The 22,400-nt window shown below is 45.9% G+C and overlaps 1 protein-coding gene across 3 annotated transcripts in view; it reads left to right on the forward strand.

Annotated features, from left to right (window-relative positions):
- ALPK3 (alpha kinase 3) overlaps positions 1–22,400 on the forward strand; it is an 81,675-nt gene that overhangs the window by 17,899 nt on the left and 41,376 nt on the right. For all 3 annotated transcript variants that reach the window (XR_013833031.1, XM_079953142.1, XM_079953143.1), the window contains one exon: positions 15,012–15,129. Coding sequence is in view for 2 of the 3 variants with exons in the window: in XM_079953142.1 (XP_079809268.1) it covers positions 15,012–15,129 (118 nt within the window). In the remaining variant the exon portion in view is untranslated. The remainder of the gene's footprint in view (positions 1–15,011; positions 15,130–22,400) is intronic.

Genomic DNA, 22,400 nt, shown 5'->3' on the forward strand with positions numbered 1-22,400 from the left:
GGTGCCAGGTGAGTCTCCCTGGGGAGAGTATTCCACAGATGGCGAGCCTCAGAGGATGATCGCAGGGTCTGGATAGGTTCATATGGAGGGAGACAGTCCTTGAGGCATTGCGGTCCTGAGCCCTTTAAGGTTTTATAGGTCAAGACCAGTACTTTGAACTGGGCCTGGAAACTTATTGGCATACCCTGCAGTTGGGCCAGGATTGGCATTATTTGCTCCAACCTTCTTGCCCTGGGGAACAACCTGGCTGCCAAATTCAGCACTCTTTTTCTCTCTTTCTCAGGGTCCAGCTAGACATGATAGTGGCAGACGTATTCATGTGTCTGCCCCGTTTGCGCAAGATGTCAGATCTAAAATTAGCACTGAATAAACCAGAACATTTGCAGCATAAAAAGTTACAAGGGTTTAGCAGTAAATTACGGGGCATGCACCAATTGGAAACAAAGCGGTATGACCACCTTAAAACTTTTGTAAGCACAAACAGTATTGTTTGTATTGTTCTATGTGAACAAACAGTTCACATAGAACTGCCCTGGTACCATCATGAGCCGAAATCATCCTGAAGCATGATAAAAATAATGTCTGGAGGCTCTCCCAGTTCAGCCCTGAGAGTTTTTTGTCCGTTACCAGGATCTGTACTCTTAAAAGTCTTGTGGTACTATCCAGTTCCAGTCAATTTCCTAGCTCTGGGTGCAAGAACACCTCACAGCCAGTTCTCTCAATCTCAAATGTTTGCTTCTGTCTCCCAAACACTGTGACGGAATCTCTTAGAGGCGCTTCAGTTTTCTCTTGAGAGACCAAGATAAATGGTTGCAGGCTGGAGCCCTTCTTCTGATAACAGGCCGGATCTGTGTGTTGTGACAGCTTCTTTCATGGCTTGGAATAATGTGCAAGGGTGTTTTTGTTTTTTTAATCCCCTTCCAAGTGGCTGAATTCCTAAACCTGGTACAGTGGTGCCCCGCAAGACGAATGCCTCGCAAGGCGAAAAACTCGCTAGACAAAAGAGTTTTCCGTTTTTCGAGGCGCTTCGCAAGACGAATTTCCCTATGGGCTTGCTTCGCAAGACGAAACGTCTTGCGAGTTCTTGCGAGTTTTTTCCCTTCCCCCCCCCTTTTTTTAAAATAATTTTTATTAACTGGCCAATCACATCAAATTAAATCACATCATATAAATTCCGAATTACAAAGCCAAATTTTTAAATTTTGTTGGGGGAACCCATACTTCAAGATCCAAAGGGGAATTCAGATCATCTTCTTATTACTGCGTTAATGTCCAAATCTGTCCCAATCAGTCCAAACAAAGTTCATAATTCTATCCAGTCTTATCTTGGTGTTGCCACATCATATCTTGTTCGTATAGTTTCTCTTTTTCCTTTACGATCTCTTCTGTTAGTCTCCTTAAGCCGATAGCAAGTGTAATAATCCTGTGTGGATTTCCCGTTCCTTCACTAAGTCCAGATGGTTTCCATATATCTCCTTCGTAGATAACATCACTTTATCCATCGTAAATTTTGGCATTTGTCGCTCTTAAGTCCCACCGAGGAGTTGATTCACGATATGTAAACAACTCTATTTCTCTCTTTCTCCTCCCAGACCCAAGAGCTCCCACAATGCCTCACAAAATGGTGAACGGCATTTTTTCCTGACTGCGTCACTCCAAAACTCTTAGCTTTCCAGCTTCATCTTGAAACATTGCTTTGGATCGAAAGTTTATCTCCACACAGCCTTAAATCCACAGCTTAAGTCCTTAATTTCTGACTCATTAGGGGAGGGGGATTCTTGTTAAATCACATAAAAAGGTAGAGGCAGGTTTTCCCCCCTCCCCCCTCAGTCATTACCGTATCTTGACGTTCTTCTCGTATTTTATTGTTGTCTTGTTATCAGAGATCTCTTCTGTCAGCAGTATTTACTCCCCTTTTTCCTTGATGTATGTGCAAATAATCATGTCCAAATTATTTCTTTTAAAGATCATTGCAACCAGCGGCGCGAATCAGGGACGGCGTCGAGGAGTGCCGAAAATCCCACAGGAGGGCTTTGTGCCTAGTGCCCCCACCCCCACAAATTCGGGGGTGGTATAGGGCACAGCAGGCAAGGGCCGTCCCCCCCCCATAATCCTGGGGGGGTTAAGGAGGCTAATTACCCCCATCATAGCCTCCAAATTACCTCGTGTGGGTCGGAGAGATGTTATTGTCAGCCATCTTCCGATGCGCCACCTAGTGGCCCCCCTTTTTCTAAGCCGCTAAGCCGCTAATAGCGCTAATCCGCTAAGCCGCTAATAGCCATGCTTCGCAAGACGAAAAAACCGCAAGACGAAGAGACTCGCGGAACGGATTAATTTCGTCTTGCGAGGCCCCACTGTAGTTGGAGCAGAGAGTTGATGCCTCCTGCTGCTTAGACACCCTGCAACAAGCACAGCACCATTCTTTCCCTCCAGCCATTTTTTCATCTTAGGGCACTTCCAGATGAGCTGTTTATTGGGCATAAATCCTGATTGGTTTGCAGGGAGATTGACTTGGCTATTTAATGAGCATTCGTTCTGATTCATTTGTGGGGCGGGGATGACCGCCGAAGAAAGTATTATCCCACACTTCCCAGGGAATTTCCCCATCACCTGCTTTAAAAAGTCTGATCTTTTGTTCATAAGGCCTCTCAATCAACTGTAATTGTCCAACCTGAATTTGCCAGGTTGTGACTGTGGCTCAGCCAAAAATTGGGATTGTAAGGAAAGGTAGTCTTTGAGAGGAACCTCTCTAGTTTCAAAAAACAATGCCAAACCCTTTTAAAATCACACTTTTGCAAATGGTATAAATTTTCCCCAAATAGTTAAATAGATTTGCACAGCTTACTCCACACCTAGATTTCCTTAACACTTAGTTGCATTTCATTTGGGCCGGTCTATAATTTGATTTTACTGCACACCAACTGTGGACTTGGATGCTCCTGGTGTACCCTTTGCACCCAGGGTGATCTCATCTGCGCCTCTCTCCCCTTGGCCTCCTGGTGGGCTTCAAATGCCCTTTCTGCTCCAAGATTCTGTCTGTCTTTTTGTTGCTTTCATTCCTTGACCAATGGCTGCTGTCTCGATCTCTCCGCCGTCCCCAAAGCAAAGTAAAAATAGCACCTCCCAGATGCATGTCTGGCTTTCCCCATATATTCAGACAATTTACAGTATCTCCACCCCTTCCGTTTTTAAAATGCATTTCCTTCCTTTTGGGGAGGCTGGCGGCTTGGCTAGCATGCTTGGTCGCTGCTCCTAAGAGTTCAGTGACAGCCTGTATCTTCCTCTGAAATGACTGGAATAAATTATCTCTGCTCAGCAAGAGGGAGGTTAGGCAAGGGCACAATTGTATCTGCGATGACTAGCATCTTTTGTGTAAGATCCTGGAGCTTTCAGGGACTTCAGAGGGCAACTAGTCCACCCGTGTCGAGGCAGATCTGCTGCTACAGCATCTCTAATAACTAGTCACTTATTAGTTCAGCCTCTGCATTAAAACCACAGACAAAGGAGAGTGAATTGCCTTCCTCCACACAGCCAAAGAGGGGTGGGAAGACAGGCAAGCCTGCTGAAGTTTATGCAGACAAATACAAAATCGACAAGTGAATAATCCACTCCTCCCCAACCTTGTGACCTCCAGATGTTGTTGGGATCTGACTCATTGTCCCTGACCATTGGCCATGCTGGCTGGGGCTGATGGGAGCTAGAGTCCCACAACTTATGGAGTGCACCAGGTTGGGCAAGGCCGGTATAATATTTCTCCTTTCTCAAACAGTAGAGCATGACATGCTTAATTTCAGGGTTGTGGGTTCAAGCCCCATGTTGTTGTTGTTGTTGTTGTTGTTGTTGTTGTTGTTGTTGTTATTGTTGTTATTGTTGTTGTTGTTATTGTTGTTGTTGTTGTTGTTATTATTATTATTATTATTATTATTATTATTATTATCATACCCCACCCATCTGGCTGGGTTTCCCCAGCCACTCTGGGCCGCTTACCACACATATAAAAACATAGTAAAGCATCTTGTTGAGCAAAACGATTTCATACAGTTCTGTTATCCTTCCTCCCAGTTGCCTTGTTTTGCATTTTAGGGCTGGGTGTGCATCATTTAGCGGCAAACAAATGCCTTCAGTAAATGTTACCCAATGTATGTTGGTGGGTTCAGGAACACTTGGCATGTTGTGGGATTACAGAGAATTGCCACCATCTTTCTGCAGTCACTGTCATAGGAGAGGCTTCCCAACGGATATGAAATTGCTGATTCTCATTTCACCCTTTGCACCTTCCAAGGAATCAGCCGCTTGTGGCTGTGTGAATGGGACCAAACAGCTGACACACCTCAAACTCACCTGGAGTCATATTCCTCAGCCCAGAGTTAGGATGGAGAGAGATCCAGTTGTTTGAATTTAAAGGCAAACCTCCCTAGTTTGCACTTTCTGAAACAGCACAGGAACTGAAACGCAGCCATCTTCTATAATTTGTGCTTCTCCACATTTTTCGCAGTGCAGTTCTCCAGTGGAGTAATGTGTACAAAAAGGTGTATATTAGGGTAAAATGTGCAAAAGAAGCAGCAGCATAAATTTATTATTTGTGAAAGGAGTGTATTAGGACTGGGCATATCTGGCTTTCAACATCACAATATATCACCAGCTAAATATTTTTATATACTGATATATCACAACGTCTGAAATAAGGATGGAGTTTCATGGTTTTCCCCACATTGTGATCTTTGCACAGCGCGCGCGCACACACACACACTGATTTGCAATATATCGCCAGGTCAAAAATTATGAAACCGATATAAAAATATGGATTTCAAACCTGTTTTGGACAATATATTGATATATCACCCAGCCCTGTATTAGAGGAAATTGCTTTGCAATGTATGTATAACAGACAAAATAGCACACACAAATGTATGTATTTTAGCACACATTTGCAGTAAAATGTTGATGAATTTTCTCAAGTCCTTTTAATGCATGGCTTGGACTTTTGATTTTTATAATCATCATGTTTTTCATTTGTTGTGAGGGCTGTTCATGGTGAGATAGAAATTTGTAAATAAATATAAGTGGAGAATTGTCTCCCTCACTGGGCTCTAAGCCTATGTCTGCAAGTAAACATGGACCCAGACCCCCTGAAATTCAGGAGGGTATTCAGGAGGGTGGGGGATTTGAGGAGGGAATTAGCCATCTAGGAAAGAGTTAAGTGGCCTTCTGCTCCTCTCTTGACAGTTTTTTTTTTGCTTTTTGCTGCAAATCACACCTCCCTAGCCTCAATTTGCAAAGAAGAAGCAGACAAAATTAAATTCCAGTCCAACTCCCCCACCATAATTTATTTTCGTGAAGTGTGATAAACTTCTCGAGTGAGATGAGATTGCATGTCATTTGCAGGTTTTGTCCTGTATGAAAAAGGGCACTTTCCTCTATGCAAGGAACCTGGCTTTTTCTCCCCAAAACAGCCAGATAAAAATTAAGAAACATCTGCATCTCATGGGCATGGTCTCCTCCAGATGTTGCTGGACTGGCACTCCTGAGATTAATTAATTTTGAGTTTATTAAATTAACACCCCAACCTTCCTCACAGAAGAGCCTGGGGCAGGCTGACCATCACTGACCACCGGCTGTGCTGATGGGAGTTGGAGTCGAGCGATCTCTGGAGGACCTCACCTTGGCTTTCCTGCTTGGATTGTGTGGGTTACTGGGCTGAGAGAGGGGGTGGATACTCTTGGGGCCACGGAGTCTTCAAGCTGGATGTCCTCTGTTCTCCAAGCAGAAATGGCTGGCGTGTTTCCAGGCTCTTTCCTGCAGCTGTGATGGCTAACAATTTACTTTAAAAGCAACAGTTTTGCTTCCCTCCTGGAAAAGGCCATAGATTCTCAGTCGAAACAAAATAAAAAAATTCCTTCCAGTAGCACCTTAGAGACCAAATAATAATAATAATAGCACAGTGGTACCTCAGGTTAAGTACTTAATTCGTTCCGGAGGTCTGTACTTAACCTGAAACTGTTCTTAACCTGAAGCACCACTTTAGCTAATGGGGCCTCCCGCTGCCGCTGTGCTGCCGCCGCGCCGCCGCCGCGTGAATTCTGTTCTCATCCTGAAGCAAAGTTCTTAACCTGAGGTACTATTTCTGGGTTAGCAGAGTCTGTAACCTGAAGCGCATGTAACCCGAGGTACCACTGTAATAATAATAATAATAATAATAATAATAATAATAATAATAATATTAATAATAATAATAATTAATAATAATTGTACCCCGCCCATCTGGCTGGGTTTCCCCAGCCACTCTGGGCGGCTTCCAACAGAATATTAAAATACAATAACCTATTAAACATTAAAAGCTTCCCTAAACTAGGCTGCCTTCAGATGTCTTCTGAATTTCAGGTAGTTGTTTATCTCTTTGACATCTGAAGGGTGGGCGTTCCACAGGGTGGGTGCCACTACCGAGAAGGCCCTCTAAGTTTGTTATTGGTATGAGCTTTCTGAAGAAGTGTGCATGCACATGAAAGCTCATACCAATAACAAACTTAGTTGGTGTCTAAGGTGCTACTGGAAGGATTTTTTTTATTTTGTTTCGACTATGGCAGACCAACACTGCTACCTACCTGTGAATAGATTCTCAGTGTTAGAGAATCGCCTTTGCATGCAGCAGGTCCCAGGTACAATCCCCATCATCTCTGGGTAGGACTGGGAGAGAACCCTGCTCAAAACATTTGAGAGCTGCTGCCAGCCAGTGTAAACAGCACTAAGCTAGTTGGATCCAGTATGGGGCTATTGCTGGGTTCTCCCTCTCCTAGCAAGGTTCCCCCCTAAACTTTTCTCTACTTCTGCAAACCTTGGTGTTTTCCCAAAGCTGGTTGATACCGTACTTTGCTCTTGTGCATGGATGGTACTGTTTGAGCTATATCACCTGTGACATTTGCTGCCTGCACATTGGAAATATTATTATTATTTATTGAGTTTATATACGGCCCTATACCCCGAGGTCTCAGGGCAGTTCACAGAAAAGATCACAACATATATAATCTGAATAAATACAATAACCTAATATGCCCCCCAAGAAAAGAGCCACATTTTAAAAGGGTAAAGTAAAGGTAGAGGGAACCCTGCCCATTAGGTCCAGTTGTGACCGACTCTGGGGTTGCGGCGCTCATCTCGCTTTATTGGCCAAAGGAGCTGGCGTACAGCTTCTGGGTCATGTGGCCAGCATGACTAAGCTGCTTCTGGTGAACCAGAGCAGCGCACGGAAACGCCGTTTTCCTTCCCGCTGGAGTGGTACCTATTTATCTACTTGCACTTTGACGTGCTTTTGAACTGCTAGGTTGGCAGGAGCAGGGACCGAGCAATGGGAGCTCACCCCATTGCAGAGATTTGAACCGCCGACCTTCTGATTGGCAAGTCCTAGGCTCTGTGGTTTAACCCACAGCGCCACCCACGTCCCTTTTAAAAGGGTATAGGATGTCAAACAGATCAACCAAAGGCCTGGTTAAAAAGGAACATTTTTGCCTGGCACCTAAAGGTCTGTAATGAAGGCACCAGGCAAACTTCCCTGCAGAGATCATTCCAGAGACGGGGAGCCACTGCAGAGAAGGCCCGTTCTTGTGTTGTCACCCTTTGGACCTCTCGAGGAGGAGGCACATGAAGAAGGGCCTCAGAAGATGATCTCAGGGTCTGGGTAGGTTCATATGGAGAGAGGCTCCTTGAGGTATTGCAGTCCTGAGCAGTTTAAGGCTCAGGGGGCAGATGAGTTTCTCAGGTTTATGGGCTCCTCTAGGTGGTTGGTTTATTCAGAGTGCAACAATAGTACTTGTGGGTAGATATCTACTGGACTGTCTGCACTGATGGGAAACAAAGCGATATGTCTGCCCCAAAGCTTTTGCAGGCGCGAACAGTGTTGAAAGTGTGGTGACGTATAACCCCCCCAACACCACCATGAGCACAAATAATCATGCATGCACAAGGATCTGTGGACGGGGGCCTTTGGCTGTGTACACACCACAGATTCAAAACATGCCCCCAAGAGTTCTGGGAGTTGTAGTTTACCTTTCACAGAGCTGCAATTCCCAGCGCCCTTCGCAACTTACAGTTCCCAGGATTCCTGGGCAGGAGAGGACTTTAAATGTTCTTTAAACGCATGGTGTGTGCATGTTGTGTACAGTGGGAATCCCTCCATGGTATATGCAAAGTGTGCGCATGGTTTCTCCCCTCCCCCCACGCCAAACCTTGCAGCCTCATCTGTGCATGATATCCTCAGTTATAGAGAATGCCCCCAGCAGCACCACCTGTGACTACTGGCGATGTGTCTGAGAGATGTAATCAGAGTCCCTGGAGGGAAGCGGTCTAACCAAGTTCTTGGGCAGGTCTTCAACATGCTGGCGGGGGGGAGAGCAGGGTGGGAGAGAGGCAGCTCCTATTACAGCTCTCTCTGAACACGTCACTCCTGTGATTCTTGGCCAGAAGAACTGCTGAAGGGGCAGGGATGGCAAGCCGGCTGGCCCTTCGCTTCACTTTGGCCTCTTTGCTGCATTCTGTAGCCACCACGTCCGCGTGGACCAGTCGGAGATCTTGGTAGGGGCAAAGCAAGCCCCTTTGAAAAGATGCTTTTAATGGGCAATTTGATGTGGAAATGGACCCTTTGCTACCCCAGTTAGAGTAGTTGGCAAAGATCTCTTTCTCATTTAATTGGAGAAGGGTAGAGCATCTGCTTGGCGGGCAGAAGGTCCCAGATGATTGACTGATTGATGATTTTCAATTTTATACATTTCAACCATTTTATAATCATTTTAACATTTCAAAATTTGACTTCCTCCCCCCCCCTTTCTGTGGTTCCTTAAATTTATTTTTATTTGCTAAATATCCAAATTAACTTAATTTACTCATTTATTCATCCACTTTAAATACATGCTGTTATAAAACTGCAGGTTATTACAGTAATCCTGCCAGTGTTCTTATCTGTTTACAATTTATTTGTAAATATTCCATAAACCATTTCAATTTTTTTATAAAAAAAGTTCGTCATCTTGATCCCCCCCCCCGGTAAGTTTCGCCATTTCTGCATATTCCATAAGTTTTTTGTATCCATTCTTCTTTCGCTGGAACTTCTTCTTTCTATTTTTGGGCAAGTAACATTATTGACGCTGTAGCCACTTACATGAATAAATTTCTATACAGTTTGGATAGTTCTGTCCCTATAACTCCCCAAAGGAAAGCAGGTTCCAGATTCAATCCCTGGCAACTCCAGGGAAGCTTGGCGAAGGATTTTGGTTTGAAACCTTGAAAGGAGGGAATTAAAGTTAGGAAAAGAGCTGCTATTGCATCTTTTAAAAGCCATTTCTGCAACAGAACTCTTCCTGGCTAGTTGCACTCTTTGCCTAGGACGCATTGCATTGCAGAGGATGGCTCCAAATCTGGTTAGAGAGCCCTGCTCTCTTTGTGGGGCTCCCTTGCGCATTCCTCTCTGTGTGAGGGGACTTCGGCCCCCCAGGCAGCCCTGCCCCGGCCTCTCTGCAAGGCGGTGTGTGCCTGTGAGCTGAGATAACTTTTTGAACTTCGCCCAAGTGCCGAGACCTAAGCAGGGGAAGGGAGAGGATGGAATGAGAGACACTGGAGGTCACCTTGGTTGTGGCAAATTGGAAGGACAGTTGCGAGAGAGAGAGAGAGAGAGAGAGAGAGAGAAGCTGGTTTTGGAAACTGGGAGGAGAGAGGCAGGCACCTCCGGAGAGGAAAAACAGGCAAGGTTTCGATCGTCCCCTGTTTGCACATGTGTGCACTTGTTTTTATCCTGCCCTGCCTATGCACGTTGGGGTGGGTGGGTGTCCTCATTTTATCCTCACAACAATCCTGCGAGGTAGACTAGGTTGAGAAGCAATGGTGGCTCAAGATCACCCAGTGTGGTTTATGGCTGAAGGGAGACTTGGACTTGCATCTTTTCAGTCCATGTCCCAACAACTGCATAACAACAGGTGGAAGAGGACAGGGGCATGTGCCCCTTTCTAAATAGCTGTAGAGATGAGGGAATTTCTGCACCCCTGAAATTCTTTTGCACGGCTTTGAAAGGGCTCAGGAGCCTTGTTTTCCTTGGCATCTGCCCTCCCTATCTCCTGCAAAAACTCTGGTGTGGGAGCCATTGTTGGCTCTATGGTTGCCTCCAAATCCATGCTCTGCGATTCTGTGGTTACGAGAAAGGCCGTGTGAAATAAATAACGGCAGTCAGATACATCTGTGTATTTGCATAGTGTGTGTAGGTCCTCAGAGCTGCATTCCTATTCACAAAGCTGACCTCTTATATTCCCAAAGCGCACCTGCGTGGAGCAAGAGGCAACCAGAGGTTCTGGTCCTCTTATTTTTCCACAGTCCCTAAGTCAGAGTTTAGAGCCAGTGAGTGACCTTGGAGATCCTTAGTCTGCTTGATTACCACCTTAAGGCCCTCTGGAGAGCCAGTGTGGTGTAGTGGCTAAGAGCAGTGGACTCGTAATCTGGGGAACCGGGTTCGTGCCTCCGCTCCTCCACATGCAGCTGCTGAGTGACCTTGGGCCAGTCACACTTCTTTGAAGTCTCTCAGCCTCACTCACCTCACAGAGTGTTTGTTGTGGGGGAGGAAGGGAAAGGAGAATGTTAGCCGCTTTGAGACTCCCTAGGGTAGTGATAAAGCAGGATATCAAATCCAAAAATCCAACTCTTCTGGACAAGTCGCTGCAGAACTGTTCCAAATTGGTTTCCTATAGCCATTCAGTATCTTTGTAAGTTTGTAAGTTTGACTCCTATTTCAGCGGGTGTGTGTGTGTGTGTGTGTGTGTGTGTGTGTGTTCGCCTTCTGGCAGGAGCTTAATCCTCCCTCTTGTGGACCAGAGATAACCAGGGAAGCACAGCGGAAAACCAAGCTGCTCCCTGTATGCTTTTCCCCCACAGTGCAAACAGTGTGTAAATCAATAGGAATGGGTTTAGGAAACGAGTCTTATGTTAATGCCTCGGGTTTAAAGCTGTAATTATCACTGTGCAAACATCCCTGAAGCTTAGAGGGGATGCTGAATGCGCTTTGCAAGAATATGATCCAAGCTTATGCACGGTTCCCAGAATGGGTACTGTTCAAGAGCCACTTAAGGATGAAACTGTCTGGGATTGAGCTGATTTCCTTGGGTGGATCCATGCAGCCTGAGCTTTTCTCGAATCCAGAGGCAGGAGAAGGCAGCAGTTGCCTGCAGATTGCTTGCTGGAGAAACGCTGCCTCTTGAGAATTAGCTATGGCCAAGCTCCCCTCTTTGCTCACTTTGGCTGGGCTCAGGATAAGCCGAACTCTTTCCTCAAACATCACGAAATAGCTTGAATGATTTCTGAGGCAAGCCAAACTGATTTCCGAAGCCAACATTCACTTGCTCGGTCCCTTAAATTGCTGTAGTCCTTGGGGAAACGACATTTCCCAGGGATTATTTGCTGTCTTTCCCTCCCTCCTGTTTGTTATGAGGCTAGGATTGGCCCGGGGGGGGGGGGGGGCGGAGGTGGGCAAATATGGCTGGCTGGCAAGATGAGGTTGTTGTTTTTGTGGGGTGGGGACTCCGTGGGGAATCAGAATTCAGGAGTGTGATGCTCGTTGCGCATTTGAGACAAGCATCATCGGCTCCCGAGTCTTATGCTTGCAAGTCGGGAAATATGAGCCTTGACTCCTCTGAGTCAAAGGCATATCTAGCATTGTGTACCACACACTGATCCCAAATGTCCTCTCAGTTCCCCCGGGGACATTTAGGCTATAAGGAAGGAGTGGGGGAACCTGTGTTGCTAGGATACAGCTCCATCACCTCTGACCATTGGCCATGCTGGGTTCTGATGGGTATTGGAATCCCAAAACTGCCTAGAATCTGGGGTGGATGGTGCCCATTGGGACTAGCGAGACAGAAGACAGAGGGCCTGGCAGTAGCTGGAGCCCAGAGCCAAGGACAAACAAAGCCAATCTGTTCTAGTTTTGCCCCTAGTGAGTTCCATGCTGAGAACACAAAGGCTAAGATCTTCTAGTAGTTGTGTGTCCCAGGAATTTAGGTGAGGGCCAGCCACGGATGAGTTGAAGAGGGTTTGATCAATGGGTGGTGGTGAGCAGTTGGTGGTTGGCCCATCTAGTGCCAAAGCAGGAAGAAGCTGGCAGGCAATGCCAGCCCCTAGACTGGATGCAGATATGGAGGCAGACCTGTGAGGGCAGGCTGAGGTTGGTGGGGCACTGCCCCATTTGCCCTCATGGATCAGCCTCCACTGTCCGGAACGTCACAGGTTCTCCAACCCCTGCTCCATGAGGGGCTACGGGTGCAAAAGCTACACTGCTGGAGCCGTCTCTCTGTGCCCTCTCTACCTGTCGGTGCAAGGAGGACTGGACCCAGAGGAAGCTATTTTGTAAGGCAAGCGGGCAACTTTAACTCTCCTTGGAGGGGTAAGCAACTTTAGAGACGAGTGATTCCTTCCCCTCCCCTCTGGCCCATCTTAGTTCCGTATGCCCATAGCTGATCCTAGCAAGAATATAGCCTCTTTGGCTCAGAAGCAGCCAGTCACACATGTTATCATGATGTCATTGTACTAAAAAGGCAGATGGCATCTGTCATCCAATGGCATTTGGAGGGCACAAGCAGGCTGTGATGCAACCGCTGTTGCTTCTGTCCAATGGAAACTTTGGGTTCAGTTTACAGACTGTGATGCTTGGTTCTCCATGGAGCTTCTGGTCCACTGCTAAGTGTCTGTTTTTTAACCTTAGGTTTCCACCCCCCAAAGCAGGCTCACTTCCTAGAACAGCGGGGATGTTCTCATCGCCCATTTATGTCAGATGTGACAAGAAAAGATCACCTGATCTGCACTCTTCCCAAGTCATGCTTACGAATGGTTGTTTGTTCCGACGGGTGAAAAACTGCCATATGGTGAAAAACTTCCCATATGATTTAGCACCAAAGGGGTTTCCTCTTCACTTTAACATGCAATTAATTTAAGCACAGGTTGACTTTGGCAGACCATGTTGGAATCCCAATGAATCAGGTTTCAGAGGGTAGTTTGTTTTTTTGATACGTCTAGATCGCAACTTGCCATGTCCCAATTTAACCTGCTTTTGGGATATATTTTAGCATGTGGTTCAGTTGCAATCTGGACATTTGACACAACGTTTGTAAGTCTGGGTCAACCTACCCTCCTTTTGCATCTGGACGGTCAGGAATATTATTTCCTTGTTTTACTCCTGCCTTTATATCCTTCCCCTTCCTCTGTTGTCTCCCCCAAATCTCTGGATTTTGGGCCTCATCAGCATGATGCATGCAAAGCAATATCGTGCCACTTTAAACAGCCATGGCTTCCCCCAAAGTATTATGGGAACTGTAGTTTTGCTAAGGATACTGAGAGTTGTTATGAGACCCCCTATTCCCAGAGAGCTACAGTTTCCAGAGTTCCGTGGGAAAAGCTATTGATTATTAAACCACTCTGAGAATTGTAACTTTTTTTTGGGGGGGGGGGGACAGGCACCATTACATTTTTATTGTTGTTGCTGTTTGTTTATTTAGCTTATTAGTTGCACAATTTTACAGAATAAATCAAAGGGACTTACAACAATAAATAAATCATTCATTAAAACCAGCATAAAATAAAACATTATTTTTTTTTAACTGGCATATTTAGCAGCAAAGGCAGGATTAAAATATCCACTCACCGAAAAAGACTACAGAAAATTAGAAGCCAAAGGCTTTGCGGAAAAGAAAAGTTTTAGTCTGGTGCCTAAAGATCAGTAATGCAAGCCTCTCTAGGGGGAGCATTCCACAAGTGGGGAGCCACCACAGAAAATACACATTTTTATGTTGCTACCCTCTGCAACTCCCCTGGAGGAGGCACATGATGCAAGACCTTGGACAGCAGTCGCGGGGTCCAGGTCAGTTCATATGGGAAAAGTGGTCTTTGAGGTATTAGGGTCCTGAGCCACAGGATGTTTCCAAGCACAATTCAAAGTGTTGGTGTTGACCTTTAAAGCCCTCAACGGCCTCAGCCCCATATACCTGAAGAAGCGTCTCCACCCCCATCGTTCTGCCTGGACACTGAGGTCCAGCGCCGAGAGCCTTCTGGCAGTTCCCTCACTGCAAGAAGCCAAGTTACAGGGAACCAGGCAGCAGTGGCGGTAGGGGCGCCCGCCCTGTGGAACACCCTCCCATCAGATGTCAAAGAGATAAACAACTACCTGACATTTAGAAGACATCTGAAAACAGCCCTGTTCAGGGAAGTTTTTAATGTGTAACATTTTAATGTATTTTTAATCTTTGTTGGAGGCCGCCCAGAGTGGCTGGGGAGACCCAGCCAGATGGGTGGGGTACAAATAAATTATTATTATTATTATTATTATTACCACTACTACTACTACTAATACTACTACATAAGACTTCATAGGTCAAAACCAACACTTGGAATTGGGCCCAGAAACTAATTGGCAGCCGGTTCTTGGCCAGGATCTGTGTTAATGTTCTCAGACCTTCTTGCCCCGTTGAACAACCTGGTTGCCAAATTCTGGGCCAGTTGCTGTTCCTGAACCACCTTCAAAGGCAGCCCACATATAACAAAGTGCAGTAATTTAACCTAAAGTTTACCAGAGTGTCAGCCATAGAAATTAGGTTATCCCTGTCCAGATTGGGGCACAGCTGGAGCACCAGCCAAAGCTGACGGAAGGCACTTGGTTCCTCCAGGGCCACTTGAGCCTCAAGCAAGAGTGGGGGATCTCGGACTTTTCCTTTAGTCGTGCTCAGTTGCAGCCCTTTTTGCTGCTTCTTTGCCTCAGCCTCTCTTTGCCCCAGCCCTATAAACACTGGACCACGTTCCCAAACTTCTGCAGCTCGAATCAATCTCTCTTTTGCAACCAGGACAGCCATGCAGAACAGAGAAGTTTCTGGTATCAACCTGTATGTGGCAGAATGTGAGACTTTCCTGCATGCACCTTGGAATGATGTTCATCTCGGGGTTATGCGCTCCTTGACTCCCGTGCCCCAACTCCTGCTAATTTGTCATGTCCTAATCAGGTTACCCGCAACCGGAAGTGACTTGGTACAAAGATGATGAAGAGATGGACCGATACTGTGGCTTGCCAAAGTACGAGATCTTTCGTCATGGGAACCGACACACGCTGCAGTTGTACAAGTAAGGAAAGTGTGTGTGTGTGTGTTGGGGATACCTGTTAGCTAGCTGTGGCTGGTTTGAATATTGAGGAACACTGGCCTTCTGAAATATACAATCTGTTCAGGCCTCTATCACTTCCTGGACTCAAGGCCAAATGCATGAGGAGATACAAATTCCCAGATCCATGGAACTGCCATTATTCTTATTCTTCTTATTATTTTTATTTTTATTTGAATTTATATACTGCCCTATACCCCGGGGGTCTCAGGGCAGTTAACAGAATAAAAACCATGCTTCAGAGGTCCAGTCACTCCTTTTGAGTTTTATACATTTCAATAATTTCACAATCATTTTAACATTTCATAACTCGACTTCCTCCCCCCTTTTTCTGTTGTTCCTTAAATTTATTTTTAATACTTTCTGCAAACCCGAAATTAAATTAATTTGCTCATTTATTTTTCTGCTTTAAATATCCACTCTTATAAAACTGCAAGTTACCACAAGAATCCTACCAATGTTCTTACCTTTTTAAAGTTTATTTGTAAATATTCCATAAACCATTTCCATTCTTTCATGAAAAAGTTTGTTATCTTGATTTCTTACTTTTCCGGTCAGCTTTGCACACTCCCTTTTCTTTTTCACAGAAGACATAAGAACCTAAGTTGAGCCTGCTGGTCTACCTAGTCCAACATCCTTGTCCCACAGTGGCCAACCAGATGCCTGTGTGTGGGAAACCTGCAATCAGGATTGGAGCGCGAGGGCCCTCTCCCCTCCTGTGGTTTCCAGCAACTGGTGTTCAGAAGCACAGCTGCTTCTAGCTATGGAGACAGAGCCTAGCTGTTACGACTAGTAGCCATCAATAGTCCTCTCCTCCCTGATTCTCAGCCAGGTTTGGTTGGTGGCCCAGAGGAGCAAACCAGATACAGTGGTACCTCGGGTTACAGACACTTCAGGTTACAGACGCTTCAGGTTACAGACTCCACTAACCCAGAAATAGTACCTCAGGTTAATAATAATAATAATAATAATAATAATAGTAATTTATTATTTATATCCCGCCCATCTGGCTGGGTTTCGCCAGCCACTCTGGGCGGCTTCCAACAGAATATTAAAATACAATAACCTATTAAACATTAAAAGCTTCCCTAAACAAGGCTGCCTTCAGATGTCTTCTAAAAGTCTGGTAGTTATTTTTTCTCTTTGACATCTGGTGGGAGGGTGTTCCACAAGGCGGGTGCCACTACCAAGAAGGCCCTCTGCCTGGTTCCCTGTAACTTGGGTTAAGAATTTTGCTTTAGGATGAGAACAGAAATCGTGCAGCGGCGGTGTGGCGGCAGTGGGAGACCCCATTAGCTAATGTGGTACCTCAGGTTAAGAACAGTTTCAGGTTAAGAACGGACCTCCAGAACGAATTAAATTCTTAACCTGAGGTACCACTGTAATGGCGATGTGCCTGTCCCATTCACATATCAGTAGGAGCGGGGAAGCTCGTGTGAAAGAAGTGCGCTGTCGCAGAGCGTTGTGCTTTCCACAGCGCTCCACAAGATACCTCTGGGAAGCTCACAAACGGGGTGAAGTATCTGACTGCCCACCCTTGCTCCCCAGAAAATGGTATTGAGTGCAGGCTCCCCCTTTCCAAGCACTGCATTGAAGATATGGTGGCTAGTGGCCACTGACAGACGTCCCCTGCGTGATTTTGCCTCGTCTCCTTTTGAAGACATCTAAGCCAGGGGTAGGGAACATATGGCCTTCCAGTTGTTGCTGGATTCCAGCTCCCAGCCGCCCCAGCCAGCACGACCAGTGGTCAGCGACGGGTGGGAGTTGCAGCTCAGCGACCTTTTGAGGGCCACAGGTTCTCCCCTCCTGATCTGAGCTCTCAGCTGTCACCGTCTCTTATTGCAGCCAAATCTATAAATTCACGGCCTGCCCTGTGAAGAAGTGCCCGCTTTTGTCTCTGCCGAATCTTCTGCCGGTCAGTTTCCTCGGATGACTCTGAGTTCTATTCTAGTGTTTTTAGAGGACGATTATATAAGCTTCTGTCATGTCTCCCCCATCACCCTCAAGGCACCTTTTCTCTAAACTAAAACCACCCTCCAGTTTTTGTGATGGTCACCACCTTGGGTGGCTTAGAAGAGGGTGAGGCAATCTCCTGGAGGATAAGGCTGTCCATGTATCCTAGGCAGGATGGCGAAGTTCTTCCTCCACAGTCAGAGGCTGCTGGAAACCATCAGTGGGGAAAGTGCCATTGGATTCCTCCTTATGAGCTTCCCATGGGCACCTATTGGCCATTGTGAGCAAAGGATGCTGGCTTAGATGGGTCTTTGGACTGATCCAGGAGAGCCACTCCTATGTTTCTATGCTGCAGCCTTTTCCCTTTACGGGAGGAACCCCCAATCAATAGGGTTGCCCCTTTCTACCCCCTTTTTGGTTCTACAATGCTCTTTTTGAGATGAGGGGCACTTGAGATGAGATTGAGGTTGAGATGAGGTGAAGCCTTCCCATATGGTCCATTCTGCATTCTGTTCTATTTGCACTGTTTGAAAAACTATTTTAAGTTTTTTTTTGTTTTTTTTAAATGATGTATTTGTAAACCACCTTGAGATGCACATAGCAAGTGATTCATAAATTAAATAAAAATAAGACTATTACTTCAGCCACTTTTCTCTTTTCCCAGCTCACTTCCTTCGCTTTATGATGGTTCAGATTGCTTTATCTGTGTTTCCCAAATGTTCTAGTGTTCTGATTTGTTTTGTAATTCTTCTTTTATGTCAATGGTCCTGGGGGTTTCCTGTTGAAGGATGCGGTAGAAATGCTTAAAATGAATTAAACCTTTTCCTCAGTAAGGATGGTCCCTTGCACAAAAACTAGCATATTTTTCACTCCATAAGATGTACCTGACCATAAGACACACCTAGTTTTTAGAGGAGGAAAACAAGGGGAAAAAATATTCTGAACGAAACAGTAGATGTATGATTTTTGTGGTTCATGCTGTGGCCACAGACATGTGATTTGACGGCGAGTTTGGGGTGGCCCAATGCAAAAATCCTGAGAATCCATGTGGATCCATGCTTTGTAACCACGTTTTTGCGCCATTGCGGCCCCAGGCAACAGTGGATGCGTGATTTTTCTGGGTGCAGGCTGTAGCCATGGACATGCTATGTGATCTGATGGTGAATTTGGGGTGACCCAATGCAAAAATCCCGAGGTTCCATGTGCTTTTACCTCCCCACTCCCAGGCAGCCTCCTTTATCATGTCCCTTATCTCCTTCCCGATGGCTTGCCGATCAGCTGCCTCCTTTCAACACCCCCTTCCATCTTGTTTGCCTTAGCTTTTTGCTCCTCCTTTTCTTCTAATTTCTCTCCTCATTGCTTGTTTTAGTATTCCTGTCTCCTTTCCTTGCAAGTTCCCGGTCTTTACCTCCCCCCCTCCCCCAGCATCCTCCTTTACCAGCAGCCTTATCTCCCTCCTGATCGCTTGCTGATCAGCGGCTTTGTTTCAACACCCACTTTCCTCTTTCAAAAGAAAAAAAAAAGCATGATCTGCTTTTCGCCCCTGGGCAATTCGGCTCCAGGGACCACGCACTTGCTCCATAAGATGCACAGACATTTCCTCTTACTTTTTAGGAAGAAAAAAGTGTGTCTTATGGAGCGAAAAATACGGTATATTCCCCCCGCCAATACTAAAGCATCTGCTTTCTTTTGCTAGGATGATAGAATCACAGAGTTGGGAAGGGACACCCCACCCCCAGGGGTCATCAAGTCCAGCCCCTTGCAATGCAGGAATCTTATTTCAAGCATTAATGACAGATGTCCATCTAATCTCTGCTTTAAAACCTCATAGGAAGGAGAGTCCACAACCTCCCGAGGGAGACCGTTCCACTGTAAAACAGCTCATACTGTCAGGAAGTTCTTTCTGATGTTTAGTCAGGATCTCCTTTCTTGTAACTTGGAAAATGTGGGCAACATGTTTGCACATTGAAGTGGTCCTGTCATTTGAGATGATGTTAGTGATGGTGTGGGAGCCAGCACTGTGAGTGTCATGTGCGGCAAACTCCGTACTGCCAGTTGCATAGTGCTCCTGATTTCCCTCTGACGGTACTTCCCCACCCAGACTCAATACTTCGGACGGCAGTGTTAAATGGGACTGTTGATGTAAGGCTCAAGCAAAGTTTTTATAAAATGATTTTTGGATGGTGTTTAACACGAAGTCGTCTCAACCGTATATATAAAAAGGCGAGCAGTCTGTGTTAGAGATGCAAGATGTTGAATGCTGGCATTCCACATATTGTTATGAGTTTGGGTGAGGGGGTCGGCTGCATGCCTGAGCCCCTTCTAGTTCCTAGATACAGCATGGATTCAATTCCTGGAATAGCTAGACTAGTTTCCTGGTAACAGCCCTCTAAATAGTAGTAGTAGTGGTAGTGGTGATGATGATGATGATAATAATAATAATAATATGATAATAATAATAATAATAATAATAATAATAATAATAATAATAATAATTTATTTATACCCCACCCATCTTACTGGGTGAAATATACTTGGAGTCGAGTGTGGATTTCATTCTCTTTATTCAGCTCATAGTAGTGAGGAATTCAAGTTCCCCCGAATTATCTGCTTTATATACATTATTTCCATAATGGGCGCCACGTGATTGGCTAATACTGGGATTCTCTTGTAGGCCAATCAGGTGCGGCTTCACTTCCACCTAAAGTTGGATAGGGTGGCTCCTGTGGATCAATCAGACCACTGCATTCTGAATCCTATTGTTCTAGGACCAATCAGACTGCTGCAATTTGGATCCTATTCAACTCAGTACATAACACTGGGTTTCCCCACCCACTCTGGGCGGCTTTCAACAAAATATTAAAAACACAAGAAAACATCTGACATTAAAAACTTCCCGATACAGGGGCTATTAAGTGATAACAGGCTGCCCAAATACATCACAGGGGGAAACAGCTTGCAAAAATGCATTTATTAGTCAAAACCGTATTTTTAAAAATGTATATTCTAGGAGAACTTTCCATTAAAATGCTGATGAAATATCATGAGGATTAAAAAAAAAAAAATCCTGCAAAAATGTGGAGAACTGGATTTTGAGATTTAAAAACCGAGAGACTGAGAGAACAAAAATGGACAGATTTGCCCACCCCCCTGTCTACTACACATCTATGTATGGGCATTCTCCTAAACTGGGCTGACTGAGAAGGAAATGTCTCTTGGCTCCTTCAGTATTGGTTTAATCCCTACATCCACACTCACAATCCAGGGCACATGCTCATTGCTGTCCAAGAATGTGCAAAGAGGACAGCCTGTACGAAGGAGGGGTTTCAGGGCTTATCTACAGCTCAGCTGCAGTTTATTAGCTTTCCTGAGGTAATCTAGCAAGTGCCCATTCAAATGCATTAGCGCATCAGTTCAATATGTGACATGTGTGGTGCTGTTTTCCATTTTTAAAAGAGTAAGACACTAAGCATCTCTCCCACTCTTCCTCAAATTGAAAAGTAAATCTGTTCATGTAATTCTGGCATAGCATTTACCATATTTTTCGCCCTATAGGATGCACTTTTTCCCCTCCAAAAATGAAGGGGAAATGTATGTGCGTCCTATGGGGCGAATGCAGGCTTTCGCTGAAGCCTGGAGAGCAAGAGGGGTCGGTGCGCACCGACCCCTCTCGCTCTCCAGGCTTCAGGAGAGCCGCAGCGCCAGCCCCACAAGGTCGGGGGACAGCGGGGAGGCGGAACGCCGCCATCCCACTGTCTCCCGATGTGGTTTGGAGGCTGACGGCGGGGAGACGCATGCTTCTCCCCGCTGCCTGCCCCGCAAGTTCCAGGGACAGCGGGGAGGCGCAGCGCGTCTTCCTGCTGTCCCCGGACATGGTCTGCAGGCGGGCGGCGGGGAGAAGAGCGCTTCTCCCCGCTGCGGGCCCCACAAGCGCCTGGGGGGAAATAAATTTTTTTTTCTTCATTTCCCCCCCAAAAAACTTGGTGCGTCCTATGGGCCGGTGCGTCCTATGGGGCAAAAAATACGGTATGTAATTCTGACTACAGTAAGTAGCGTAGCAGCTACACAATCCTGTGCCTACTTACCTGGGAGCACATTCCATTACACTTGCCTTGTTTATTAACAGATGCGTATGGAATTGCACTATAAGTTAGGATGGGGAGAAATTTGATTATGTTCACATTTTAAGGAGAAACTGCCCGATTTGCACTTTTGAGGCTCTATGCTTCTGAGTGCCAGTTGCTGGAAACTGCAGAATGATAGAATCATAAAATTGCAGAGTTGGAAGGCATCCTGTCCAACCCCCTCTAGTGCAGGAATCTCGGCTAAAGCATCCATGACAGGTCCCCATCCAATCTCTGCTTAAAAACCTCCAAGGATGGAGAGTCCACACCTTCCAAGGAAGTCCATTCCTCTGCCAAACAGTTCTTGCCGTCAGCAATGTCTAGGCAACACGATGACCTTGTTCATACACAATAGACAATCTTTTATAGAATTCCTTCAAACCATAACAAGTCCAGAATGAAATCTTTAGTCTTAGAGTCTCTGAAAATCTATAAATGAAGGGAGGTACCAGACTTGGTAGGGACGCAGGTGGCGCTGTGGGTTAAAGCCTCAGCGTCTAGGACTTGCCGATTGAAAGGTCGGCGGTTCGAATCCCTGCGGCGGGGTGCGCTCCCGCTGCTCGGTCCCAGCGCCTGCCAACCTAGCAGTTCGAAAGCACCTCCGGGTGCAAGTAGATAAATAGGGACCGCTTACCAGCGGGAAGGTAAACGGCGTTTCCGTGTGCGGCTCTGGCTCGCCAGATGCAGCGATGTCACGCTGGCCACGTGACCCGGAAGTGTCTCTGGACAGCGCTGGCCCCTGGCCTCTTAAGTGAGATGGGCGCACAACCCCAGAGTCTGTCAAGACTGGCCCGTACGGGCAGGGGTACCTTTACCTTTACCTTTAATCAAGACATGGTCCGATGAAAGACAAGCTGTGAAGCTCTGTGTATTCATCAAATATGATGTCCAACACTGAACAGTGATTCTGAATATTGACTACTGTTTCAATTATTACATGAGCGCTGTTCCACAGCATTTCATATTTTCATTCACATACATTCATTTGAAATAAGATGAGTTTATGAAGCAATTCTATATCCTCCCACCACGCTGACAAAGAATTCTACGAAACAGTAGTCAATATCCGGAATCACGTGACAAGCCCTTGAGATATTTGAAGGGGCAAATGCTATTGTGCTTGAGTCCTGGACTAGATGAACACCCCAAACCTGATTC

This window comes from Podarcis cretensis (genome assembly GCF_951804945.1).
Source record: "Podarcis cretensis genome assembly, chromosome: 14".
NCBI classification, from domain to species: domain Eukaryota; kingdom Metazoa; phylum Chordata; class Lepidosauria; order Squamata; family Lacertidae; genus Podarcis; species Podarcis cretensis.